Source organism: Neolamprologus multifasciatus, chromosome 14 (genome assembly GCF_963576455.1).
Source record: "Neolamprologus multifasciatus chromosome 14, fNeoMul1.2, whole genome shotgun sequence".
Taxonomy (NCBI): Eukaryota; Metazoa; Chordata; class Actinopteri; order Cichliformes; family Cichlidae; genus Neolamprologus; species Neolamprologus multifasciatus.
This window is the reverse complement of record NC_140452.1, coordinates 10,358,362-10,386,140: the sequence shown is the minus strand read 5'-3', so window position 1 is coordinate 10,386,140 and position 27,779 is coordinate 10,358,362. Positions and strand designations below refer to the sequence as shown.

At 44.7% G+C, this 27,779-nt stretch overlaps 3 protein-coding genes across 4 annotated transcripts in view; 1 reads left to right on the top strand and 2 right to left on the bottom strand.

The window, feature by feature from the left end:
- The window catches only part of LOC146503562 (dehydrogenase/reductase SDR family member 11-like), a 58,447-nt gene that overhangs the window by 9,321 nt on the left and 21,347 nt on the right, over positions 1-27,779 (top strand). The gene's annotated exons all lie outside the window — the stretch shown is intronic.
- On the bottom strand, positions 1,891-11,926 carry LOC146503566 (dehydrogenase/reductase SDR family member 11-like). The gene is made up of 7 exons (XM_085131535.1): positions 11,718-11,926; positions 4,400-4,609; positions 3,778-3,872; positions 2,846-2,975; positions 2,634-2,726; positions 2,482-2,547; positions 1,891-2,386 (listed from the first exon to the last, which is right to left on the bottom strand). The coding sequence occupies exons 1-7, from the start codon at positions 11,847-11,849 to the stop codon at positions 2,357-2,359; spliced, it is 756 nt and encodes a 251-aa protein (XP_084987661.1). The 5' UTR covers positions 11,850-11,926; the 3' UTR covers positions 1,891-2,356.
- Positions 14,673-27,010, bottom strand: LOC146503565 (dehydrogenase/reductase SDR family member 11-like). Its single transcript, XM_085131547.1, has 7 exons — positions 26,869-27,010; positions 19,549-19,758; positions 18,927-19,021; positions 17,995-18,124; positions 17,783-17,875; positions 17,631-17,696; positions 14,673-17,535 (listed from the first exon to the last, which is right to left on the bottom strand). Exons 1-7 carry the CDS (start codon positions 26,998-27,000, stop codon positions 17,506-17,508), a joined length of 756 nt encoding a protein of 251 aa, XP_084987673.1. The 5' UTR covers positions 27,001-27,010; the 3' UTR covers positions 14,673-17,505.

Below are 27,779 nucleotides of genomic sequence, written 5' to 3'. Positions count from 1 at the left end.
GCAGTTCACCTTTGCGTAATTTCTCCCATGTACTGAAAAAGCAATTTCTTCACATAAATCAGTCAAATCTAGGAAAAGTTCCCACCCCAGACCTTTACAATCAGCTAAGTGGATTTGCAGATTCATACACATACAGTGCTAAAAACACAGTGGATCTTAAGTCTATAATCTTTTTTCTTTCTGGTTTCAGAAACTCACAGCAGAATGTCAAAGTGCTGCCCACAATGTCATTGTCATGCATTACAAGTGTGACCTGATCAAAGAGAAGGAGATCCAAGTTCACAGCAATCGAAAAGGAGCACAAAGGTGTGCACTTGTGCAGCAACACTGGCTTAGCCACAATCACTGTTATGTGGAAAAACCAGGATTGAAATGCAGGTAAGAGGTCAAAGTTTTAGCAGTTTTTAACTGAACGCGAGCTATTTATTAAAGGCTGGTTTTAACTGGACAAAACAAGAAGCAACAGCAAAATTAAACATTAACCTTCACTGGGTGAACCTACCAAACATAAAATACCCTGAAGATGGACATAGACATGGACATGTAAATCTGACATGAAAAACCTAAAATGTGAAGACTTGTGTATGAAAATCCAGGAAAACATGGCACGAGCATTGCAGAATAGCGGAAGATCAGACGAGGAATGAATGAAAACACACAAACTAAATGTACACAGGTGGTGATCAGGGGAAGTGGAAACACATGGAGAAACAGCTGATTAGAATGAACATAATGGTGCCACAGGGGAAGTGAAACTAAACACAATGAACATGGGACACCAGAGCTCTAAAACAGAAAACAAAATGGGACGCATACATGACATGAGCTTGACAACATAGGACACGCAGAAATGAAACGTTACAGGTTAAGACGTGCAGACTTAATATGATGAACCGACGAGAGAGACTTACACAAAGGGATCGATAACACAAAGGGAGATCTAAGAAACAATGAACTATAACAGCAACCTAGGCACAATAGAAGTGAGCTTAGATAACTAAATAAGACTTAAACACAAACAATGAATATCATAAGAAAACTCCAAACATTGGGTCAAACAACCCAGGACCGTCACACCCGTCACTACATCAAACTGATTTTAAATCTAAATGGAGGGAACTACAAGTCATTAAAGATAGACCTATTGGTGTATCCATCACTGCTATTTGTCACATTTGAAAAGATGAAGAAAGCACAAAGAAAAATTGAATTTATGAGTTATAGCTCTATAATGAAGGGTTAAAGTGGAGCAGATCTGGTGTGGTGCAGATTTCCCTAAGTTGTAGTTATGACACTTCAATATGTAGCTAGTGTTGCATATGAGGAGTGGACACAAAGGGAGTAATGATTTACTGTATAATTAGTAGTGGGTCACTGTAAATTTGATTCATACCACATGTCTTGCAATTGCTGATAGTCAAAATCAGAGCAGGGAAATTTTCCTTATTACTCATTACTTAGAAAAACTGTCCAGAGACATTTTAAGATCAGTGATGACCTGTGAGAGTTGAAGGATTTTGGTATCATGAAAGGTTTAGATTGTGCTTGGAGTGGTACAGTTGTAAGCTATTCCTTTAGGTAACTCCTTTATTGATCAGAATATCAAAGAATAGTATTTCATATTTCATTTGGCACATTTTATCCAAGATGCCCTTATGCACCTAGACTTATTATGCTTGGGCTTGAGATTCTTTACTGTTTTTTAAATCAAATATCTTTAACCCAAAGAGAATAATGAAGTCGAGCAAATTTCCCCAGAAAATAAGCATTCATATTATTTAGATCCACCTACACGCTTTTGAGAAGTTTTTTTTAACTTAACTACTTGCATATACTTTGTGCTACAGAAACCGTTCCAGTATCAAAACATTCATCCTTTTCAGGACTACACTGGTATAACTTTTTTTTTTTTTTTGTAACTTTTAAACATATTTAGATATTTAACATTTTATTTGTTTATTTTTTTCCTTTCAAATGAATGGAGAAGTCTTCAAGCCTTCTTCAAACCCACCCTACTATGAAACTTAACTACTTCAGCACACTTTGAGGTAGTTAAGTGTAGACTGATTGATTGGCATAGAAACATAGAGGCAGGTGTGTGTGTGTGTGTGTTTTATAGTGTCAGATAACCATACACAACCCACCTGAGAGTGAACATGCTTGTGTGTGTGTCTCAGTCTCAGAGGGTTTTGTTATCTACACGCGCACTCTCACACACACACACACAATACACTCCCTGTTTTGTTTGTATTCTGTAAATTGATCTTGCTGTGTTGAGTAGTCAGATGAGTCAATCACACCACTTTAATGTGAAGACTAGCCTGGTCCTGGGGTTGCTGGGGCAACATGACACATGCTATATAGGTTCAACTAGAAGTTCTCCAATCTGAAAGAAAAGTTATGTGAAAGTTATATGATCATGTTATATAATTATGATTAATGTTTTGTTATTTAAAATGCAAAGTCGAAACAAAAAAGAACCTGAACATGAGGAGGGGCACTGAGGACGTACGTGACAGCACTGGCAAGATCTTTTGCTTGCAGAGCCTGTTAGAGAAGTGCAAAGTGCGTCATTTGATTTTATCTAAATAATCATGTCAACCCTCCACAAACTGCAGAATTAATAATTTTACCTTATATGCAGCATATATGCCAGCCGCTTGATCAGGATTGTTGCTGCTGGCCCGTGATATAAATTCTGTCACCACTAAACCAGGAGAAATGCTCTGCAAAAAGAGATAATGATAAAGGAACTGTTGGATGTACTGTGCATGCGTCTCACAGCAGCTTATACTGGTGTTCAAGGCACTTTTTCAGCTGGTTACGGTGTGTTTTAAAGCCTTACTGTGGCTCGGATATGGGTCTTTTCAGCACGCAGCTCTTGTCTCAGGCCCTCAGTCAGAGCAGTCACAGCATACTTGGTGGCGGTGTAGAAATGTAGATCAGCAACAGGAATGACTTTATGTCCACTCAAGCTGCAACAAAAGATGTTTTGAAAGCCATGAAACAACACATTAATTTTTAACTATTACTATTACTATGACTCCTTTTTTCCAGATTAACTACCCAAGTAAAGTCCTTAAACAAATATCCGTTATTTCCCTTCTTAAATCTTGTAATAATGATGTGATTACAAAATAATCCTGATCTACAAACATTTTCCACAATAGAAAAAAATCAAATCAATAAATAATGATCACTGCATTTCATTTAGTGGCTCGAGGTTTAAGTGAATGAAGCACGGTCTGTTGCAGTAGGAAACATGTTTTTGGTGTCACTGGACCAAAAGCCCATAAATGATCTTTATCCATATTGTAATTCTTATAGTAACAAGTGGTACTATATTCCGCACCTCCTCTAAGTTTGTTTTTGGGTTTCAGAAAATCTAGTCTATGTTAGGAGAATTTGGCTTCTCGCAGGTCTACATCAGTTCAGAGCAGGGGAGATTTATCAGACAAGAAACACAAAGAGGAACAACATCAGTAGAGAAAATACAGAAAGACATGCCCAGGCCAGACAGATTTAATCATCGTTGTGTGTTGCATTATTTGGCTTGAATTCAACAGATAGTCATCTCTATGCATAAGAACCATGAGTATTGTTTGCTTTTCCTGTTAGCCAAATGTGTGCTTTGAAAAAGGTCTGTTGAGTCATGTTGCTACAGGATGGTCTTAATCAGACTAAATGATGATTAGAATCATATTATGACATTTATGTGACATTTAAATCGACAGATTTCAAAGTTCTGTCACTTTCTATTAGCAAGTAAAACTGCACCTGTTTATGTTTATGATGTGCCCATCGTCCACGTTTCTCTCTTTCATTGACTGATAAGCTTCACGTGTGCAGATGGTCAGTGCAAGAACGTTCACCTGTAAGAGACCAAGCAGAGAAATAAACAACAAAGAAAATCAAAATTCTCCAGGGGAGTTGTTTGCCTACTTTCGTGGAACTTTTCAACTTTCTGAGTTTTGTCCTATTGCACTTATTTTAACAAACTATGTTGTTTTGCAGGATTTTAGTCAGAGTCATGACTTTGGTTGTATCAGACTTTCTTTTTTTGTGATGGATTATACTCAGCAGAATGTGATTTAATGGATGACTTGTTTGGAAATGGTTATACTGGTTCATTTACATTAAAATAAACTTTCTTTCTCTCTGTCTAATATAAGCCTAATGCAGCTGAAAATTTTCTGCATGGTAGTAAGTTTAGTTCTGTCCAAATTTCTGTTTTTGATATGGACTAAATTGAAAGTTTCATGTTTCATATTCTAAAAACTATAAACAAATCGACTTAAAACTGATCATTTAATTGCTCTTCTGGGAAACCACTCCTGTGAACGCTTCTTTCAAACAGAACTGCAGATAATTTTTTTCTAAAATAACTCTGAACTCTTACATCCATGATGTTCTTCCAGGCACTGGTTTTGCCACTTAGCAGTGGCTCTGGATGAGATAAGCCAGCGTTGTTGATGCACACATCCACACCTTTGTGCTGCTCTTTGATCGCTGCGAACATGGCCAGAATCTCCTCTTCTTTGGTCAAGTCACACTTGAAAGGAACCAAAACACCAGGGTGGTTGGCACTCTGACACTCTGCTGCCAGTTTCTGAAACCAAGAAGGGAATGATGACAGAGGTTTAGCTTCAAAATAACTCTGCCCTTTAATTACTGTAAATTTGTGGATTTCAGTTTTCATAACACAGCTCATCAGTAACTTTGTACAACACTGGAAGTCAGATTTTTGTCTCCAACTGCAAAAACATTCTTCTCCCTGGGTCTCAACTCATGTCTGAACACATCCTGCCATCAGCTGTTTCATCAGATGTGCTGCACAGTAACTTATCTTTCTATCTCAAAAGCAACAAGATTATTTTAGTAGGAGGAGGAGTTTTTATCTGACTGGAGCATTTTTACTTAACAAAAGATTCTACTGAACCACTGCAGATTGTAAAAAATTCAGCCCCCAAACATGTTTGAATAGTTCTGTCTAGAGCAGGGGTGTCGAAGTCCAGACCTCGAGGGCCGGTGTCCCTGCAGGTTTTAGATCTCACCCTGGGTCAACACACCTGAATCAAATGATTACTTCATTACCAGGGTTCTGGAGAACATCAAGACACGTTGAGAAGGTAATTTAGCCTTTAAATCAGCTGTGTTGGATGAAGGGCACAACTAAAACCGGCAGGACACCGGCCCTCGAGGCCTGGAGTTCAACACCTGTGGTCTAGACTCTAGAGTTATCAGCTCATATGTGTCCAGCCTTCTGTTTCTGTGTTGGACTAAATTAAAAATCTATTAACAGTGAACTTTTACACATAATCTGATTTATAGCATTACAATAGATTATTGTAATGCTGGTTTTTCAGGTTTATTTAGTGTTAGTCAGATAAACTGTTCAACTTTTGCCCAGCCGCTCCCTCTGTTCTTTTTTGCTAGGTAACAGTGAACATATATATAAATATAAATATATTGTGGAGGTAAACACAGACGACACGAGAGCTCTCGATTGACACTGCTCGTTTATTACTTATCACCACACAACTGAACTCTTTTCCCTCCAAAACACAGCAACAACACTTCCTGAGAACTGGGTGTGAGTGGAGCCCTCCAGTGGTCCACCACACATGCCCCCCCCCGAACACCCAGTAGGGTCATCCCCTAGTCCAGAACCCTCGCTTTAATTAAACGTCCAGAACGGCTGAAGCGGGGAGGTGGAGAGCTGGCGGAGGGGAAACGAGCCTGAGGGCCAGGCTGGCATGGGCGGTCAGGAAGAACTGAAGACAGCTCGGGCCCCGCCAGGTGGGGGGCGCTCCCAGAGGAAGAAGCAGGATTGTCCGGTCCAGTGGAAGGCGGGCGGCCACGGCGGGGAGCCTGAGCCGGCACCACCTGATCATCCCGAAGCACATGTGCTGGTTTAAGTCTGTCAATAGAAACAGCCTCCTGTCGACCCCCAAAATCCAAAAGGAAATACTTCCGGCCCGGTTGAATAACCCTAAAGGGGCCGTCGTACAGTGGACGCAGCGGAGGCCTATGAGCGTCATGCCTGACAAAAACAAACTGCGAGGAGTCCAACGACCTTGGAACAAAGGTGTCGGGCACACAATGGTGCACTGGGCCAGGAAGAGAAAACGAGTCTCTTGGGGGACGGAGAGACAGCACAGATGGAGCGAAGCACGGGGGTGGGCTCTCAGGCAAGAATTCCCCGGGGACCCGGAGGGGCTGACCGAGGACCAGTTCAGCCGGGGAAACCCCAAGGTCTTCTTTAACCGCGCAGCGCAACCCCAGTAAAACCCATGGAAGGCGGTCAACCCAGTTGCCATCTGTGAGAGAAGCACGGAACGCGGCCTTAAGCGACCGGTGGAAACGTTCGCACATCCCGTTGGCCTGCGGGTGGTACGCAGTGGTTCGGTGGGCCTTGACCCCCAGGCCGTCAGCCATGGCAGACCAAAGCTCGGAAACGAACTGGGGGCCCCTGTCTGAGGTGATGTCGGCGGGGGGACCGAAACGCGAAACCCACGTTGACAAAAATGCCCTGGCCACTGCTGCTGCTGTAGTGGACGCCAGAGGCACTGCCTCAGGCCAGCGGGTTGTGCGGTCCACTACAGTCAAAAGGTGCGTGAAACCTTGTGACTGCGGCAGAGGACCAACCAGATCCACATGCACATGATCAAAACGCCTCCCTGGAACGCGGAAGGATTTGAGGGGCGCCTGTGTGTGCCTATGGATCTTAGCACGTTGGCATGGGATGCACGCGGCTGCCCACTCTTTCACTGATTTACGAAGGCCCAGCCAAACGAACCTAGAGCTGACCAGCTTGACCGAGGCCCGGACGCCTGGATGAGAGAGGGCGTGTACGGAGTCGAAAACGCGACGACGCCACGAAAGGGGGACTACAGGGCGTGGACGGCTGGTGGAAACATCGCAAAGCAGGCTGGGCCCGCCGTTCCACACGGGTCTGTCCTCCAATACAAGGCCCGTTTGCGCAGACCGAAGGGCAAGGACGTCCGGGTCGGCCTGTTGGTCAGCGGCCATAGCCTCGAAGTCTATGCCAACATAAACGGGAGAGACCAGCACACGGGATAGACAGTCAGCCACGCAGTTGGACTTACCAGCCACGTGCTGAATGTCAGTTGTGAACTCTGAAATGGCTGCCAACTGGCGCTGTTGGCGCCCGCTCCACGGATCAGAGACCTTGGACATCGCGAATGTCAAAGGTTTATGATCGACGTATGCGGTGAAGCTCCGACCCTCGAGAAAAAACCGAAAATGCCGTGTCGCGAGGTGCAGGGCCAGCAACTCCCTGTCAAAAACGCTATATTTGCGCTCACTGTCCCTAAGCGTGCGACTAAAAAAAGCGAGCGGTTGCCAGACACCGGAGACCCGCTGTTCTAACACCGCGCCCACTGCCACGTCCGACGCGTCGGAGGTCAACGCAATCTCCGCCGACGGAAACGGGTGGGCCAGCAGGGCGGCGTTTGCCAGCACGGTCTTGGCCCCAGAAAATGCCTGGATGCGTTCAGGGAGCCAATCAATCGGGTCCTTAGCTGTTTTACCCTTCAAGGCAGCATAGAGAGGCTGCAGCAGGTGCGCAGCTCTGGGGAGAAAGCGGTTGTAGAAATTGACCATCCCCAAGAACTCCTGCAGCGCTTTAACGGACGCAGGACGCGGAAAAGCCGAAACGGCCCGAACCTTGTCTGGCAACGGAACCACACCGTCAGCGGAAATGCGGTGGCCCAAGAAATCCAGAACCGGCAAGCCGAACTGGCACTTGGAGGGGTTGACGATCAGGCCGTGTGCCGCCAAGCGCTGGAAAACCTGGTGCAGATGGGACGCGTGCTGACTCTCAGAGCAGCTGGCCACCAATATATCGTCAAGGTACACGAAGACGAAGGGCAGCCCGCGCAAAACAGAGTCCATCAACCGCTGAAAAGTCTGGGCGGCACCTTTCAGGCCGAACGGCATGCGCAAAAATTCAAACAGGCCGAAAGGGGTAATAACGGCAGTTTTGGGGACGTCTTCGGCGCGCACGGGAACCTGGTGATACCCCCGCACCAAGTCAATTTTAGAAAAAATCAAGGTGCCGGCGAGGTGGGCGGAAAAATCCTGGATGTGGGGAATGGGGTAACGGTCGTTCTCCGTGACATTATTCAAACGGCGAAAATCCCCACACGGCCGCCACCGACCGTCTGACTTGGGCACCATGTGTAGCGGAGAAGCCCAGGCACTATTCGAGCGCTGCACTATGCCGAGGCGCTCCATTGCGGCAAACTCTTCCCGAGCGACGGAGAGTTTCGCGGGGTCGAGGCGACGCGCGCGTGCGAACACCGGCGGACCGACCGTCGGGATATAATGTTCAACCCCGTGCTTCGTTGCCGTGTTCGAAAAATTAGGAACAGTCAGTGAAGGGAACTCCAAGAGCAAACGCTGAAAAACATTCCCTGAAGTCACTAAATTAGCCCGATTCAGGGGCTCGATGGCGCGAGTGAAACAGGGCATTGAAGAAAAAGACAGTGCATCGATTAAGCGTCTGTTAGCGACATCGACCAGCAGTCCGTGGGCACAAAGAAAATCGGCGCCCAAAATAGGTACAGAGCTAGCGGCAACAACAAAGTTCCATTGGAACTCCTGACCATGAAAACAAACAGTCACGAACCTTTCCCCGAACGTTGCGATGGGAGAGCCATTAGCCGCAATAAGCTGCGGTCCGCAGCCCGCTGCTAAACTGTCGGCTCCGGACGGGGGAAGGAGGCTCTTCTGGGAGCCGGAGTCGACCAGGAAACGTCTCCCAGAGCGCGAGTCTTCTATGAAGAGCAGTTTTTCTTTGTCGCCAGCGGTCGCGGCCGCTACAGCGCGCTGGCGGGGTCCATGTCCCAGGGTCGGAAAAGCACAAGGCGGCAGGCAGCGGCGCGCTCTGGCGCCAAAACGCTGATGGTAGAAACAGAGGTCCCGTCCGTGGTGTCGCTGTGCCGCGATCTTTGCCGTCAGCGAAGGATCGGAGACGTCGGGGCAGGTCAGTGGGGAAGTGGAAGGCGCCGCCGGCGAAGCTGGAACTAGGTCGTGATCGTGGAAAGTGCGGGTAGCCAGGAGAATACGATCCGCGTCCTCAGCCAGGGAGCGATAATCCTTCGTGCCCAGAAGCGGAGAGTTGGCGAGGCCGGCTCTCACGGCCGCCGGCAGCTGTCGGAGGAATATGTGGGCGAAGAGGAATCCCCCGTCGTCCGGTCCGAGAAAGGATAACATGTGCTCCATCAGTTCGAGAGCCGTACCGCCACCCAGGCCTGAGAGGGAGAGGAGCTTCTCGGCTCGCTCTGCGTCGGAGAGGGCATAGCGCCGAAGAAGCAGCTCCTTAAGGGCGGCGTACTTCCCTCGGGTGGGTGGGTCCCGGAGGAGAGTCAACGCACGACGGGTGGCTAGTGGGTCGAGAGAAGCCACTACATGGTGATATTTCGTGTCGTCAGCGGAGATGCCACGAAGGGCGAACTGAGCCTCCACGTGCACGAACCACGACGGGGGATCGTGAAGCCAAAAGTCCGGCAGCTCGAGCGCCACAGCAAACGTAGCTGCAGCCGGAGGCAGAGGGCTGGCGGCTGCTGATGCATCCAGAGCGGAGTCGGTGCCACCATCGGACTGCAACATGTTCAAGTCACCAATGTGGAGGTAAACACAGACGACACGAGAGCTCTCGATTGACACTGCTCGTTTATTACTTATCACCACACAACTGAACTCTTTTCCCTCCAAAACACAGCAACAACACTTCCTGAGAACTGGGTGTGAGTGGAGCCCTCCAGTGGTCCACCACAATATACTAAAAAATATAAAATGCAACAGCCGAGATCGAAATACACTAAGTGATAGATGCAGGCCTGGTCTATCAAAATGTTCTTATCTTTTTTTAATCAGGTTCGCAGAGCTGTTGTTAGGCTAGAACATCTTAGTTGCAATGTAGAAATTAAGTTACCTTTTAGCTATTAGCTTGTTATTATCAAATTGCTTTAACCATGAGCCATTTATTTTTACCTGAGTCTCTTCCTCTCTCTACCTTATTTGTTAACTACACCTTCCTCTGTTTCTTCCTCACTCTCTTGTTGGGACTGCTGGTCCTCTTGCGCTCTCCATGGCTAATGCTAGCAACTGTGCCTCTATTCTGATCGCACATAAATAATTTTTGCAAATGTTGCATTTTAAGGAGACAATTATTTTGAGCAAACAAAATTCATTTCAGTGTTTGCTATTATACATATATACACACAATAACTGCCATTCTCGCTCAGTTGTTGGCATTTGCTCTTGCTCAGATCTCTGCTCTGTGTGCTCTCAGTATGTGGCTTCTGCTTTCAACATCTCTGCTCCCTGCACACTCAACTTTTTCTGTACATGGTTATAAATATGCCACAAAACCAAGTGATTACAGACTTGAATTCAAAATGAGTGGCTGTTTTGGTCTCCAATCAGCTCGCTAGCTACTGCATTCAGGAAATGTAGCTAAATCCAGTGAAGTGGTTTGGTTTAAACTAGATTAAAACCAACATAAAAATATATATTTTACAATGAAATAATTAAAAATACTAACCGAAAATGTTCTTAACTACACTATTATTTTGTGTCTATGTGGATAATAGCAAACACTGAAATACATGAATTCTGTACAGGAATTTTGTACATGAAAATAATTTTCTACTCAAAATGCAACATTTGTTCTTGCAAAAATTATTTACGTGCGTTTAGAATAGAGACAGAAATAAAGCCATGAGCTACAGCAGGCTCTTGTGAATGCCAGGGCTTTATATCAGCTGTTTCTGGTACTACTGCACCGCTAACATGTCGGTTAATTTCACACACTTTGCTGTATCAATTTCTTGTTTATTTTTCTCTCTTAGTTTTTTCCCCCTCTTTTCTTTCTTCGTTTGTATCCCGCTTTATTAACACTAACTCTGTTCTAGGGTGCGTAGGTGCACACGGAAAGTAGGAGGGGCCAGAGGCGTTAAGAGATTTGATTGAAAATGAAAATTGAACTAATGCAAACAAGAAGAAAAAAAATCACCCCCCTACAAATGCTTCGGCTCACACTCGAAATACCCGGTATATCAGATTACCAGTCCGGTATTGTGCCAAAAAGTGATTGCCTGCCAAAAACTGATTTCCAATGTTTCCGTGTGTTTTTTACGTGTAATATCGTAACGTATGTTGTTAAATAGACTTTGGTGAACAGGTATTACAAAGAGGTTATATATAAAATTTAAAAAATAGTCCTGTTTCTCAAATATCTTTGTAACTGGTTACATTATAACCAATCAGCTCCCTTCTGTCACTTAAAATATGTTTACAGAACTATTTTTGCTTTTGTTGCAATTTCAGCTGTCCTCTTGGCCAGATTACTCTTAAAAGAGACATTTTTAAAGTCAACAGAATTTTTTTTAAGTGCATAAATAAAGGATACATAAAAGTCACTGCCAAAAACTGATCGCGGCTTCTACCTTGTTACAGGAATGTTGTTTGTTGCTCAAGATGACTTGATATCATTGATGAGGGATACATTTGAAATATGTTTCACATATTATAGACCAATAAGTTATTTATAGCAGTTTAAATACAAGCAATCAGTTTTTGCCAAATACCAGAAATCAGTTTTTGGCAGACAACCACTTTTTGGCACCGGTCCTGGATATAGGTCAAGATACTCTACGCTGAAACTGAGTTTTCACTTCAGAACAAACCTGGATTTTTGCGACGTCCCTGGCGCAGCCCACTACTTTCATACCGAGCCGGACCAACTCTACAGCTATAGCCGCCCCAATACCGACCGAGGCTCCGGTCACCAGAGCCACTCTGCCACGCCAACGCTCCATCACAGCGGTAACCTGCTACAAGCACGAAATAAGCACAAATACGAAGAGAGAGAGCGATGGATCTTTCACTGTCCCGTGTGAGCATTTATATATAGAGAGAGCAACATCTGAGTCATGTCAGTCCGCCTTTTCCTCTCAAACAGCTACAGTTCTCCGCCCTGCAGGGAGGCTTTCAGCCAATCCTGTTGTCAGGTTTATGATGAAAACAGTTTGAGATAACACGTTACATCATCATTGTTAGAATGACAAACACGTGATGAACAAGTAAAACGCTAATTCTAAATGATGTAAACCGTGCGACGTGAAGCTTACACCTTTATTACTGCCTGTTACTCAGTGTTGGGAAGGTTACTTTTAAAATGTATTCCATTACAGATTACAGAATACATGCCCCAAAATGTATTCTGTAACGTATTCCGTTACGTTACTCAATGAGAGTAACGTATTCTGAATACTTTGGATTACTTAATATATTATCATGCTGTTTACAACTACATGAATGTACTATTGCTGTGATTTATTACTGTTATTGAAGGTCCGCGGCTCCGAACCGTAGTAAAGGGACCTCTGGCTAATACGGTGGGTTCATGTCGGGCTCGTAGCCGAAAACTAGCTTTACTTTGTTGGCTGGGTCACTTAGACAACAAGCGACAGACAGAGAGAGGCGTTGAAAGGCTGCTCCAACGGAACTTATTGTTTTTGGAGGAAAACACGAACACGGTGTACAGTCGAGTCTTAATAGCTTACTTACAACTGGGCTCGTCAGGCACTCTTCTTGGCTGCAGTGGTTATTATTATATTTACATGCTTCCAGCTCCCGTTTTTGCTCGATGACAGCTCTTACTTTTCCTTTTTCTCCCTCCCTCGCTCACAGACACATAACGGGTATGGCAGTCCATTCTCCCTGCAGCACGGACTACACTGCCTATGATGCTACATTCTTTAGAGCTATACCGGTAGCATTCTGCCTATTAGCTTAGCACAACAACAACAACTGCGCTCTCTCACCCAGGAAACACGCAGAGAGACCGTCACCCTGTAACCATGGCAACCGTAACGCGGCCGCCTGGAACAACAGAACGTAGCTGTCAAACAAAACCCAAACAGTCCTGACCCGCCACAATATGAAACAGGGAAGTACCGCCGTGTAATCCATTCATTTCAACAAAGTAACTGTATTCTAAATACCACCTTTTTAAACGGTAACTGTAACGGAATACAGTTACTCATATTTTGTATTTTAAATACGTAACGGCGGTACATGTATTCCGTTACTCCCCAACACTGCTGTTACTACTGTCAAAGCAATCTATGTTTATGGCTCCGAGCGTGCAGCGACAGTCGCAAAGGCTTCAGCTATTAATATTTTTATCCTCATATTTCTGTTCTTGGCTGGCAGGAGCCTGATGTGGTCTTCAGCTGTTGTAGCCCATCGAGATCTGCTTGCTTATTTTTAGCACATCATACCTGCAAAGACTGGTTATTCAGGCTGATATAATTCAACACAGCACAGCCAAAGTCAAATGACTGAATTTTTACTGCCTTTTTTATTGCATGATAAAAGTAGGTATGCAGGTGTGCTGTAAGCTCGGAAATAATCAGTTTCACTTTAACAGTGACCAAAGGGATGCCGAAAGGATACGTAAGAGTAAATCAGTGTCATGATTTGTCGCTATTTCCACAACTGAAGTGTTCAACAAAGTACTCTTTTTTAACCATATGTACTTTACATATTTTAAATATATTTTTTAATTTACATTTAGTGTACTATAGGTTTACTTGGGTAAAAAAGTCTTAAGTGGTTTTTTTCCCTTCAATATGCAAAACACTTATCTAACACAATACTAAAATAATAGGTCTTTAATAGGTGTACAGACTGGCGGGCTGTGCCTGGGACCCTAGGAAAATCCAGCTTAGCTTTGAAATGAAAACTCAGTTTCAGCAGAGAGCAAGAAAATGTTGTTGTTTTTTCCAGCAGTGTCACGGTTATATAAGACAGGAAGGCTGGGTGTGTGGGGCAGTCAGTTTATTATAATGTAAATAAACCAGTTTAACCACTTATACCGATCTTTTACTCACACTGTAAATCTCTCTGTATAAAAGGTCACCATCATAATTGTTGGACAGAATTATTAGTTTAGTCCAGTACAGTAACACTGGTTATGGGACATGGACATGATTTAAATTTGCCACATGACCCTCAATCTGATTTCCATCCATTTATTTGCTTCTTTATATTTTGTCATGTTTTATTTTCAGAATGGACTCTGGAGGATGTCACCAGTGTGAGTGTGTCTTCAATCTCTTTGACAAGTGACACCATGTCGTCCTCTCTAGTAATATAGAGGGCCATGTTATGTCCTTACTACATTTATACTCAGAAGATGTACTCATCTTACTTTAAGATTGGAAATACAAAAATATGAGTGTGGGCATTATATCCAGCAAGATGAAATTAAATGTTTTATCCCAGCGACAGAGCTTCACTGCTTTCATACAGTAAATGGCCTGTATTTGTATAGCGCTTTTACTAGTCCCCCCAAAGCGCTTTACACACCCAGTCATCCACCCATTCACACACTGGTGGAGTTGTAGCCACAGCTGCCCTGGGGCAGACTGACAGAAGCAAGGCTGCCATATCGCCAGCAGCCCTTCTGGCCAACACCAGTAGGCGGTAGGTGAAGTGTTTTGCCCAAGGACACAACGACCAAGACTGTCCGGGGCTCGAACCGGCAACCTTCCGTTTACAACCTTCCCAACTCTTGAGCCACGATCGCCCTTGCCCAGTACTCTCTTATTATGGGCACAGCAAGATATATGATGTTGTAAGATTTTTCTTCTCTTTTCTTTTTTTTGTCATGGTTATATAAAACAGAGAGGTTTGGACAGGCAATTTATCTAAATGCTAATCAACCTTTATAACCACTAAAGCACACCCTCTATTCATACTGGAAATCTGACTTTTGGCAAAAGTTCATTGTTAATAAATGGTGCACAAAACGTTGTGTTTGATCAGCACACGCAGTTCACCTTTGCGTAATTTCTCCCATGTACTGAAACAGCAATTTCTTCACATAAATCAGTCAAATCTAGGAAAAGTTCCCACCCCAGACCTTTACAATCAGCTAAGTGGATTTGCAGATTCATACACATACAGTGCTAAAAACACAGTGGATCTTGAAGTCTATAATCTTTTTTCTTTCTGGTTTCAGAAACTCACAGCAGAATGTCAAAGTGCTGCCCACAATGTCATTGTCATGCATTACAAGTGTGACCTGATCAAAGAGAAGGAGATCCAAGTTCACAGCAATCGAAAAGCAGCACAAAGGTGTGCACTTGTGCAGCAACACTGGCTTAGCCACAATCACTGTTATGTGGAAAAACCAGGATTGAAATGCAGGTAAGAGGTCAAAGTTTTAGCAGTTTTGCTGCTTGATCTGCAGTAGAGTAAATGGACAAAGAACCAATATTTCTTTAAAGCACTTAAGTTGACTTTTTTGTACTGGCAACTTTTTACTTTTACTCCTGTCACCTAACACAACTCTTTCTGACATTTTCAAAAAAAGCCCCTGACTTTAGGTTTAACAAATCTGAGGGGGCCTAATATTTCCTGTTGTCACAGTCAGCAGGTGCAGACGGTGTGGAGTGGAGAATAGAGGACCCAAATGCACACAAAACAATGCTTGGAAATGAACTTAACATTAACTGAACGCGAGCTATTTATTAAAGGCTGGTTTTAACTGGACAAAACAAGAAGCAACAGCAAAATTAAACATTAACCTTCACTGGGTGAACCTACCAAACATAAAATACCCTGAAGATGGACATAGACATGGACATGTAAATCTGACATGAAAAACCTAAAATGTGAAGACTTGTGTATGAAAATCCAGGAAAACATGGCACGAGCATTGCAGAATAGCGGAAGATCAGACGAGGAATGAATGAAAACACACAAACTAAATGTACACAGGTGGTGATCAGGGAAGTGGAAACACATGGAGAAACAGCTGATTAGAATGAACATAATGGTGCCACAGGGGAAGTGAAACTAAACACAATGAACATGGGACACCAGAGCTCTAAAACAGAAAACAAAATGGGACGCATACATGACATGAGCTTGACAACATAGGACACGCAGAAATGAAACGTTACAGGTTAAGACGTGCAGACTTAATATGATGAACCGACGAGAGAGACTTACACAAAGGGATCGATAACACAAAGGGAGATCTAAGAAACAATGAACTATAACAGCAACCTAGGCACAATAGAAGTGAGCTTAGATAACTAAATAAGACTTAAACACAAACAATGAATATCATAAGAAAACTCCAAACATTGGGTCAAACAACCCAGGACCGTCACACCCGTCACTACATCAAACTGATTTTAAATCTAAATGGAGGGAACTACAAGTCATTAAAGATAGACCTATTGGTGTATCCATCACTGCTATTTGTCACATTTGAAAAGATGAAGAAAGCACAAAGAAAAATTGAATTTATGAGTTATAGCTCTATAATGAAGGGTTAAAGTGGAGCAGATCTGGTGTGGTGCAGATTTCCCTAAGTTGTAGTTATGACACTTCAATATGTAGCTAGTGTTGCATATGAGGAGTGGACACAAAGGGAGTAATGATTTACTGTATAATTAGTAGTGGGTCACTGTAAATTTGATTCATACCACATGTCTTGCAATTGCTGATAGTCAAAATCAGAGCAGGGAAATTTTCCTTATTACTCATTACTTAGAAAAACTGTCCAGAGACATTTTAAGATCAGTGATGACCTGTGAGAGTTGAAGGATTTTGGTATCATGAAAGGTTTAGATTGTGCTTGGAGTGGTACAGTTGTAAGCTATTCCTTTAGGTAACTCCTTTATTGATCAGAATATCAAAGAATAGTATTTCATATTTCATTTGGCACATTTTATCCAAGATGCCCTTATGCACCTAGACTTATTATGCTTGGGCTTGAGATTCTTTACTGTTTCTTAAATCAAATATCTTTAACCCAAAGAGAATAATGAAGTCGAGCAAATTTCCCCAGAAAATAAGCATTCATATTATTTAGATCCACCTACACGCTTTTGAGAAGTTTTTTTTAACTTAACTACTTGCATATACTTTGTGCTACAGAAACCGTTCCAGTATCAAAACATTCATCCTTTTCAGGACTACACTGGTATAACTTTTTTTTTTTTTTTGTAACTTTTAAACATATTTAGATATTTAACATTTTATTCGTTTATTTTTTTCCTTTCAAATGAATGGAGAAGTCTTCAAGCCTTCTTCAAACCCACCCTACTATGAAACTTAACTACTTCAGCACACTTTGAGGTAGTTAAGTGTAGACTGATTGATTGGCATAGAAACATAGAGGCAGGTGTGTGTGTGTGTGTGTGTGTTTTATAGTGTCAGATAACCATACACAACCCACCTGAGAGTGAACATGCTTGTGTGTGTGTCTCAGTCTCAGAGGGTTTTGTTATCTACACGCGCACTCTCACACACACACACACAATACACTCCCTGTTTTGTTTGTATTCTGTAAATTGATCTTGCTGTGTTGAGTAGTCAGATGAGTCAATCACACCACTTTAATGTGAAGACTAGCCTGGTCCTGGGGTTGCTGGGGCAACATGACACATGCTATATAGGTTCAACTAGAAGTTCTCCAATCTGAAAGAAAAGTTATGTGAAAGTTATATGATCATGTTATATAATTATGATTAATGTTTTGTTATTTAAAATGCAAAGTCGAAACAAAAAAGAACCTGAACATGAGGAGGGGCACTGAGGACGTACGTGACAGCACTGGCAAGATCTTTTGCTTGCAGAGCCTGTTAGAGAAGTGCAAAGTGCGTCATTTGATTTTATCTAAATAATCATGTCAACCCTCCACAAACTGCAGGATTAATAATTTTACCTTATATGCAGCATATATGCCAGCCGCTTGATCAGGATTGTTGCTGCTGGCCCGTGATATAAATTCTGTCACCACTAAACCAGGAGAAATGCTCTGCAAAAAGAGATAATGATAAAGGAACTGTTGGATGTACTGTGCATGCGTCTCACAGCAGCTTATACTGGTGTTCAAGGCACTTTTTCAGCTGGTTACGGTGTGTTTTAAAGCCTTACTGTGGCTCGGATATGGGTCTTTTCAGCACGCAGCTCTTGTCTCAGGCCCTCAGTCAGAGCAGTCACAGCATACTTGGTGGCGGTGTAGAAATGTAGATCAGCAACAGGAATGACTTTATGTCCACTCAAGCTGCAACAAAAGATGTTTTGAAAGCCATGAAACAACACATTAATTTTTAACTATTACTATTACTATGACTCCTTTTTTCCAGATTAACTACCCAAGTAAAGTCCTTAAACAAATATCCGTTATTTCCCTTCTTAAATCTTGTAATAATGATGTGATTACAAAATAATCCTGATCTACAAACATTTTCCACAATAGAAAAAAATCAAATCAATAAATAATGATCACTGCATTTCATTTAGTGGCTCGAGGTTTAAGTGAATGAAGCACGGTCTGTTGCAGTAGGAAACATGTTTTTGGTGTCACTGGACCAAAAGCCCATAAATGATCTTTATCCATATTGTAATTCTTATAGTAACAAGTGGTACTATATTCCGCACCTCCTCTAAGTTTGTTTTTGGGTTTCAGAAAATCTAGTCTATGTTAGGAGAATTTGGCTTCTCGCAGGTCTACATGAGTTCAGAGCAGGGGAGATTTATCAGACAAGAAACACAAAGAGGAACAACATCAGTAGAGAAAATACAGAAAGACATGCCCAGGCCAGACAGATTTAATCATCGTTGTGTGTTGCATTATTTGGCTTGAATTCAACAGATAGTCATCTCTATGCATAAGAACCATGAGTATTGTTTGCTTTTCCTGTTAGCCAAATGTGTGCTTTGAAAAAGGTCTGTTGAGTCATGTTGCTACAGGATGGTCTTAATCAGACTAAATGATGATTAGAATCATATTATGACATTTATGTTACATTTAAATCGACAGATTTGAAAGTTCTGTCACTTTCTATTAGCAAGTAAAACTGCACCTGTTTATGTTTATGATGTGCCCATCGTCCACGTTTCTCTCTTTCATTGACTGATAAGCTTCACGTGTGCAGATGGTCAGTGCAAGAACGTTCACCTGTAAGAGACCAAGCAGAGAAATAAACAACAAAGAAGATCAAAATTCTCCAGGGGAGTTGTTTGCCTACTTTCGTGGAACTTTTCAACTTTCTGAGTTTTGTCCTATTGCACTTATTTTAACAAACTATGTTGTTTTGCAGGATTTTAGTCAGAGTCATGACTTTGGTTGTATAAGACTTTCTTTTTTAGTGATGGATTATACTCAGCAGAATGTGATTTAATGGATGACTTGTTTGGAAATGGTTATACTGGTTCATTTACATTAAAATAAACTTTCTTTCTCTCTGTCTAATATAAGCCTAATGCAGCTGAAAATTTTCTGCATGGTAGTAAGTTTAGTTCTGTCCAAATTTCTGTTTTTGATATGGACTAAATTGAAAGTTTCATGTTTCATATTCTAAAAACTATAAACAAATCGACTTAAAACTGATCATTTAATTGCTCTTCTGGGAAACCACTCCTGTGAACGCTTCTTTCAAACAGAACTGCAGATAATTTTTTTCTAAAATAACTCTGAACTCTTACATCCATGATGTTCTTCCAGGCACTGGTTTTGCCACTTAGCAGTGGCTCTGGATGAGATAAGCCAGCGTTGTTGATGCACACATCCACACCTTTGTGCTGCTCTTTGATCGCTGCGAACATGGCCAGAATCTCCTCTTCTTTGGTCAAGTCACACTTGAAAGGAACCAAAACACCAGGGTGGTTGGCACTCTGACACTCTGCTGCCAGTTTCTGAAACCAAGAAGGGAATGATGACAGAGGTTTAGCTTCAAAATAACTCTGCCCTTTAATTACTGTAAATTTGTGGATTTCAGTTTTCATAACACAGCTCATCAGTAACTTTGTACAACACTGGAAGTCAGATTTTTGTCTCCAACTGCAAAAACATTCTTCTCCCTGGGTCTCAACTCATGTCTGAACACATCCTGCCATCAGCTGTTTCATCAGATGTGCTGCACAGTAACTTATCTTTCTATCTCAAAAGCAACAAGATTATTTTAGTAGGAGGAGGAGTTTTTATCTGACTGGAGCATTTTTACTTAACAAAAGATTCTACTGAACCACTGCAGATTGTAAAAAATTCAGCCCCCAAACATGTTTGAATAGTTCTGTCTAGAGCAGGGGTGTCGAAGTCCAGACCTCGAGGGCCGGTGTCCCTGCAGGTTTTAGATCTCACCCTGGGTCAACACACCTGAATCAAATGATTACTTCATTACCAGGGTTCTGGAGAACATCAAGACACGTTGAGAAGGTAATTTAGCCTTTAAATCAGCTGTGTTGGATGAAGGGCACAACTAAAACCTGCAGGACACCGGCCCTCGAGGCCTGGAGTTCAACACCTGTGGTCTAGACTCTAGAGTTATCAGCTCATATGTGTCCAGCCTTCTGTTTCTGTGTTGGACTAAATTAAAAATCTATTAACAGTGAACTTTTACACATAATCTGATTTATAGCATTACAATAGATTATTGTAATGCTGGTTTTTCAGGTTTATTTAGTGTTAGTCAGATAAACTGTTCAACTTTTGCCCAGCCGCTCCCTCTGTTCTTTTTTGCTAGGTAACAGTGAACATATATATAAATATAAATATATTGTGGAGGTAAACACAGACGACACGAGAGCTCTCGATTGACACTGCTCGTTTATTACTTATCACCACACAACTGAACTCTTTTCCCTCCAAAACACAGCAACAACACTTCCTGAGAACTGGGTGTGAGTGGAGCCCTCCAGTGGTCCACCACACATGCCCCCCCCCGAACACCCAGTAGGGTCATCCCCTAGTCCAGAACCCTCGCTTTAATTAAACGTCCAGAACGGCTGAAGCGGGGAGGTGGAGAGCTGGCGGAGGGGAAACGAGCCTGAGGGCCAGGCTGGGCGGTCAGGAAGAACTGAAGACAGCTCGGGCCCCGCCAGGTGGGGGGCGCTCCCAGAGGAAGAAGCAGGATTGTCCGGTCCAGTGGAAGGCGGGCGGCCACGGCGGGGAGCCTGAGCCGGCACCACCTGATCATCCCGAAGCACATGTGCTGGTTTAAGTCTGTCAATAGAAACAGCCTCCTGTCGACCCCCAAAATCCAAAAGGAAATACTTCCGGCCCGGTTGAATAACCCTAAAGGGGCCGTCGTACAGTGGACGCAGCGGAGGCCTATGAGCGTCATGCCTGACAAAAACAAACTGCGAGGAGTCCAACGACCTTGGAACAAAGGTGTCGGGCACACAATGGTGCACTGGGCCAGGAAGAGAAAACGAGTCTCTTGGGGGACGGAGAGACAGCACAGATGGAGCGAAGCACGGGGGTGGGCTCTCAGGCAAGAATTCCCCGGGGACCCGGAGGGGCTGACCGAGGACCAGTTCAGCCGGGGAAACCCCAAGGTCTTCTTTAACCGCGCAGCGCAACCCCAGTAAAACCCATGGAAGGCGGTCAACCCAGTTGCCATCTGTGAGAGAAGCACGGAACGCGGCCTTAAGCGACCGGTGGAAACGTTCGCACATCCCGTTGGCCTGCGGGTGGTACGCAGTGGTTCGGTGGGCCTTGACCCCCAGGCCGTCAGCCATGGCAGACCAAAGCTCGGAAACGAACTGGGGGCCCCTGTCTGAGGTGATGTCGGCGGGGGGACCGAAACGCGAAACCCACGTTGACAAAAATGCCCTGGCCACTGCTGCTGCTGTAGTGGACGCCAGAGGCACTGCCTCAGGCCAGCGGGTTGTGCGGTCCACTACAGTCAAAAGGTGCGTGAAACCTTGTGACTGCGGCAGAGGACCAACCAGATCCACATGCACATGATCAAAACGCCTCCCTGGAACGCGGAAGGATTTGAGGGGCGCCTGTGTGTGCCTATGGATCTTAGCACGTTGGCATGGGATGCACGCGGCTGCCCACTCTTTCACTGATTTACGAAGGCCCAGCCAAACGAACCTAGAGCTGACCAGCTTGACCGAGGCCCGGACGCCTGGATGAGAGAGGGCGTGTACGGAGTCGAAAACGCGACGACGCCACGAAAGGGGGACTACAGGGCGTGGACGGCTGGTGGAAACATCGCAAAGCAGGCTGGGCCCGCCGTTCCACACGGGTCTGTCCTCCAATACAAGGCCCGTTTGCGCAGACCGAAGGGCAAGGACGTCCGGGTCGGCCTGTTGGTCAGCGGCCATAGCCTCGAAGTCTATGCCAACATAAACGGGAGAGACCAGCACACGGGATAGACAGTCAGCCACGCAGTTGGACTTACCAGCCACGTGCTGAATGTCAGTTGTGAACTCTGAAATGGCTGCCAACTGGCGCTGTTGGCGCCCGCTCCACGGATCAGAGACCTTGGACATCGCGAATGTCAAAGGTTTATGATCGACGTATGCGGTGAAGCTCCGACCCTCGAGAAAAAACCGAAAATGCCGTGTCGCGAGGTGCAGGGCCAGCAACTCCCTGTCAAAAACGCTATATTTGCGCTCACTGTCCCCAAGCGTGCGACTAAAAAAAGCGAGCGGTTGCCAGACACCGGAGACCCGCTGTTCTAACACCGCGCCCACTGCCACGTCCGACGCGTCGGAGGTCAACGCAATCTCCGCCGACGGAAACGGGTGGGCCAGCAGGGCGGCGTTTGCCAGCGCGGTCTTGGCCCCAGAAAATGCCTGGATGCGTTCAGGGAGCCAATCAATCGGGTCCTTAGCTGTTTTACCCTTCAAGGCAGCATAGAGAGGCTGCAGCAGGTGCGCAGCTCTGGGGAGAAAGCGGTTGTAGAAATTGACCATCCCCAAGAACTCCTGCAGCGCTTTAACGGACGCAGGACGCGGAAAAGCCGAAACGGCCCGAACCTTGTCTGGCAACGGAACCACACCGTCAGCGGAAATGCGGTGGCCCAAGAAATCCAGAACCGGCAAGCCGAACTGGCACTTGGAGGGGTTGACGATCAGGCCGTGTGCCGCCAAGCGCTGGAAAACCTGGTGCAGATGGGACGCGTGCTGACTCTCAGAGCAGCTGGCCACCAATATATCGTCAAGGTACACGAAGACGAAGGGCAGCCCGCGCAAAACAGAGTCCATCAACCGCTGAAAAGTCTGGGCGGCACCTTTCAGGCCGAACGGCATGCGCAAAAATTCAAACAGGCCGAAAGGGGTAATAACGGCAGTTTTGGGGACGTCTTCGGCGCGCACGGGAACCTGGTGATACCCCCGCACCAAGTCAATTTTAGAAAAAATCAAGGTGCCGGCGAGGTGGGCGGAAAAATCCTGGATGTGGGGAATGGGGTAACGGTCGTTCTCCGTGACATTATTCAAACGGCGAAAATCCCCACACGGCCGCCACCGACCGTCTGACTTGGGCACCATGTGTAGCGGAGAAGCCCAGGCACTATTCGAGTGCTGCACTATGCCGAGGCGCTCCATTGCGGCAAACTCTTCCCGAGCGACGGAGAGTTTCGCGGGGTCGAGGCGACGCGCGCGCGCGAACACCGGCGGACCGACCGTCGGGATATAATGTTCAACCCCGTGCTTCGTTGCCGTGTTCGAAAAATTAGGAACAGTCAGTGAAGGGAACTCCAAGAGCAAACGCTGAAAAACATTCCCTGAAGTCACTAAATTAGCCCGATTCAGGGGCTCGATGGCGCGAGTGAAACAGGGCATTGAAGAAAAAGACAGTGCATCGATTAAGCGTCTGTTAGCGACATCGACCAGCAGTCCGTGGGCACAAAGAAAATCGGCGCCCAAAATAGGTACAGAGCTAGCGGCAACAACAAAGTTCCATTGGAACTCCCGACCATGAAAACAAACAGTCACGAACCTTTCCCCGAACGTTGCGATGGGAGAGCCATTAGCCGCAATAAGCTGCGGTCCGCAGCCCGCTGCTAAACTGTCGGCTCCGGACGGGGGAAGGAGGCTCTTCTGGGAGCCGGAGTCGACCAGGAAACGTCTCCCAGAGCGCGAGTCTTCTATGAAGAGCAGTTTTTCTTTGTCGCCAGCGGTCGCGGCCGCTACAGCGCGCTGGCGGGGTCCATGTCCCAGGGTCGGAAAAGCACAAGGCGGCAGGCAGCGGCGCGCTCTGGCGCCAAAACGCTGATGGTAGAAACAGAGGTCCCGTCCGTGGTGTCGCTGTGCCGCGATCTTTGCCGTCAGCGAAGGATCGGAGACGTCGGGGCAGGTCAGTGGGGAAGTGGAAGGCGCCGCCGGCGAAGCTGGAACTAGGTCGTGATCGTGGAAAGTGCGGGTAGCCAGGAGAATACGATCCGCGTCCTCAGCCAGGGAGCGATAATCCTTCGTGCCCAGAAGCGGAGAGTTGGCGAGGCCGGCTCTCACGGCCGCCGGCAGCTGTCGGAGGAATATGTGGGCGAAGAGGAATCCCCCGTCGTCCGGTCCGAGAAAGGATAACATGTGCTCCATCAGTTCGAGAGCCGTACCGCCACCCAGGCCTGAGAGGGAGAGGAGCTTCTCGGCTCGCTCTGCGTCGGAGAGGGCATAGCGCCGAAGAAGCAGCTCCTTAAGGGCGGCGTACTTCCCTCGGGTGGGTGGGTCCCGGAGGAGAGTCAACGCACGACGGATGGCTAGTGGGTCGAGAGAAGCCACTACATGGTGATATTTCGTGTCGTCAGCGGAGATGCCACGAAGGGCGAACTGAGCCTCCACGTGCACGAACCACGACGGGGGATCATGAAGCCAAAAGTCCGGCAGCTCGAGCGCCACAGCAAACGTAGCTGCAGCCGGAGGCAGAGGGCTGGCGGCTGCTGATGCATCCAGAGCGGAGTCGGTGCCACCATCGGACTGCAACATGTTCAAGTCAGGGGTCACCAATGTGGAGGTAAACACAGACGACACGAGAGCTCTCGATTGACACTGCTCGTTTATTACTTATCACCACACAACTGAACTCTTTTCCCTCCAAAACACAGCAACAACACTTCCTGAGAACTGGGTGTGAGTGGAGCCCTCCAGTGGTCCACCACAATATACTAAAAAATATAAAATGCAACAGCCGAGATCGAAATACACTAAGTGATAGATGCAGGCCTGGTCTATCAAAATGTTCTTATCTTTTTTTAATCAGGTTCGCAGAGCTGTTGTTAGGCTAGAACATCTTAGTTGCAATGTAGAAATTAAGTTACCTTTTAGCTATTAGCTTGTTATTATCAAATTGCTTTAACCATGAGCCATTTATTTTTACCTGAGTCTCTTCCTCTCTCTACCTTATTTGTTAACTACACCTTCCTCTGTTTCTTCCTCACTCTCTTGTTGGGACTGCTGGTCCTCTTGCGCTCTCCATGGCTAATGCTAGCAACTGTGCCTCTATTCTGATCGCACATAAATAATTTTTGCAAATGTTGCATTTTAAGGAGACAATTATTTTGAGCAAACAAAATTCATTTCAGTGTTTGCTATTATACATATATACACACAATAACTGCCATTCTCGCTCAGTTGTTGGCATTTGCTCTTGCTCAGATCTCTGCTCTGTGTGCTCTCAGTATGTGGCTTCTGCTTTCAACATCTCTGCTCCCTGCACACTCAACTTTTTCTGTACATGGTTATAAATATGCCACAAAACCAAGTGATTACAGACTTGAATTCAAAATGAGTGGCTGTTTTGGTCTCCAATCAGCTCGCTAGCTACTGCATTCAGGAAATGTAGCTAAATCCAGTGAAGTGGTTTGGTTTAAACTAGATTAAAACCAACATAAAAATATATATTTTACAATGAAATAATTAAAAATACTAACCGAAAATGTTCTTAACTACACTATTATTTTGTGTCTATGTGGATAATAGCAAACACTGAAATACATGAATTCTGTACAGGAATTTTGTACATGAAAATAATTTTCTACTCAAAATGCAACATTTGTTCTTGCAAAAATTATTTACGTGCGTTTAGAATAGAGACAGAAATAAAGCCATGAGCTACAGCAGGCTCTTGTGAATGCCAGGGCTTTATATCAGCTGTTTCTGGTACTACTGCACCGCTAACATGTCGGTTAATTTCACACACTTTGCTGTATCAATTTCTTGTTTATTTTTCTCTCTTAGTTTTTTCCCCCTCTTTTCTTTCTTCGTTTGTATCCCGCTTTATTAACACTAACTCTGTTCTAGGGTGCGTAGGTGCACACGGAAAGTAGGAGGGGCCAGAGGCGTTAAGAGATTTGATTGAAAATGAAAATTGAACTAATGCAAACAAGAAGAAAAAAAATCACCCCCCTACAAATGCTTCGGCTCACACTCGAAATACCCGGTATATCAGATTACCAGTCCGGTATTGTGCCAAAAAGTGATTGCCTGCCAAAAACTGATTTCCAATGTTTCCGTGTGTTTTTTACGTGTAATATCGTAACGTATGTTGTTAAATAGACTTTGGTGAACAGGTATTACAAAGAGGTTATATATAAAATTTAAAAAATAGTCCTGTTTCTCAAATATCTTTGTAACTGGTTACATTATAACCAATCAGCTCCCTTCTGTCACTTAAAATATGTTTACAGAACTATTTTTGCTTTTGTTGCAATTTCAGCTGTCCTCTTGGCCAGATTACTCTTAAAAGAGACATTTTTAAAGTCAACAGAATTTTTTTTAAGTGCATAAATAAAGGATACATAAAAGTCACTGCCAAAAACTGATCGCGGCTTCTACCTTGTTACAGGAATGTTGTTTGTTGCTCAAGATGACTTGATATCATTGATGAGGGATACATTTGAAATATGTTTCACATATTATAGACCAATAAGTTATTTATAGCAGTTTAAATACAAGCAATCAGTTTTTGCCAAATACCAGAAATCAGTTTTTGGCAGACAACCACTTTTTGGCACCGGTCCTGGATATAGGTCAAGATACTCTACGCTGAAACTGAGTTTTCACTTCAGAACAAACCTGGATTTTTGCGACGTCCCTGGCGCAGCCCACTACTTTCATACCGAGCCGGACCAACTCTACAGCTATAGCCGCCCCAATACCGACTGAGGCTCCGGTCACCAGAGCCACTCTGCCACGCCAACGCTCCATCACAGCGGTAACCTGCTACAAGCACGAAATAAGCACAAATACGAAGAGAGAGAGCGATGGATCTTTCACTGTCCCGTGTGAGCATTTATATATAGAGAGAGCAACATCTGAGTCATGTCAGTCCGCCTTTTCCTCTCAAACAGCTACAGTTCTCCGCCCTGCAGGGAGGCTTTCAGCCAATCCTGTTGTCAGGTTTATGATGAAAACAGTTTGAGATAACACGTTACATCATCATTGTTAGAATGACAAACACGTGATGAACAAGTAAAACGCTAATTCTAAATGATGTAAACCGTGCGACGTGAAGCTTACACCTTTATTACTGCCTGTTACTCAGTGTTGGGAAGGTTACTTTTAAAATGTATTCCATTACAGATTACAGAATACATGCCCCAAAATGTATTCTGTAACGTATTCCGTTACGTTACTCAATGAGAGTAACGTATTCTGAATACTTTGGATTACTTAATATATTATCATGCTGTTTACAACTACATGAATGTACTATTGCTGTGATTTATTACTGTTATTGAAGGTCCGCGGCTCCGAACCGTAGTAAAGGGACCTCTGGCTAATACGGTGGGTTCATGTCGGGCTCGTAGCCGAAAACTAGCTTTACTTTGTTGGCTGGGTCACTTAGACAACAAGCGACAGACAGAGAGAGGCGTTGAAAGGCTGCTCCAACGGAACTTATTGTTTTTGGAGGAAAACACGAACACGGTGTACAGTCGAGTCTTAATAGCTTACTTACAACTGGGCTCGTCAGGCACTCTTCTTGG

Bases quoted from the DNA above. Each gene is read 5' to 3' on its own strand.
- LOC146503566 (XM_085131535.1), bottom strand. From the start codon at position 11,849: ATGGAGCGTTGGCGTGGCAGAGTGGCTCTGGTGACCGGAGCCTCGGTC. The intron at 4,610-11,717 runs GTTTGTTCTGAA...TCTTGGTTTCAG, and splicing joins GGGACGTCGCAAAAATCCAG to AAACTGGCAGCAGAGTGTCA. The intron at 2,548-2,633 runs GTAAAATTATTA...CTTCTCTAACAG, and splicing joins GCATATATGCTGCATATAAG to GCTCTGCAAGCAAAAGATCT.
- LOC146503565 (XM_085131547.1), bottom strand. From the start codon at position 27,000: ATGGAGCGTTGGCGTGGCAGAGTGGCTCTGGTGACCGGAGCCTCAGTC. The intron at 18,125-18,926 runs GTGCAGTTTTAC...CTTTTGTTGCAG, and splicing joins CACATCATAAACATAAACAG to CTTGAGTGGACATAAAGTCA. The intron at 17,697-17,782 runs GTAAAATTATTA...CTTCTCTAACAG, and splicing joins GCATATATGCTGCATATAAG to GCTCTGCAAGCAAAAGATCT.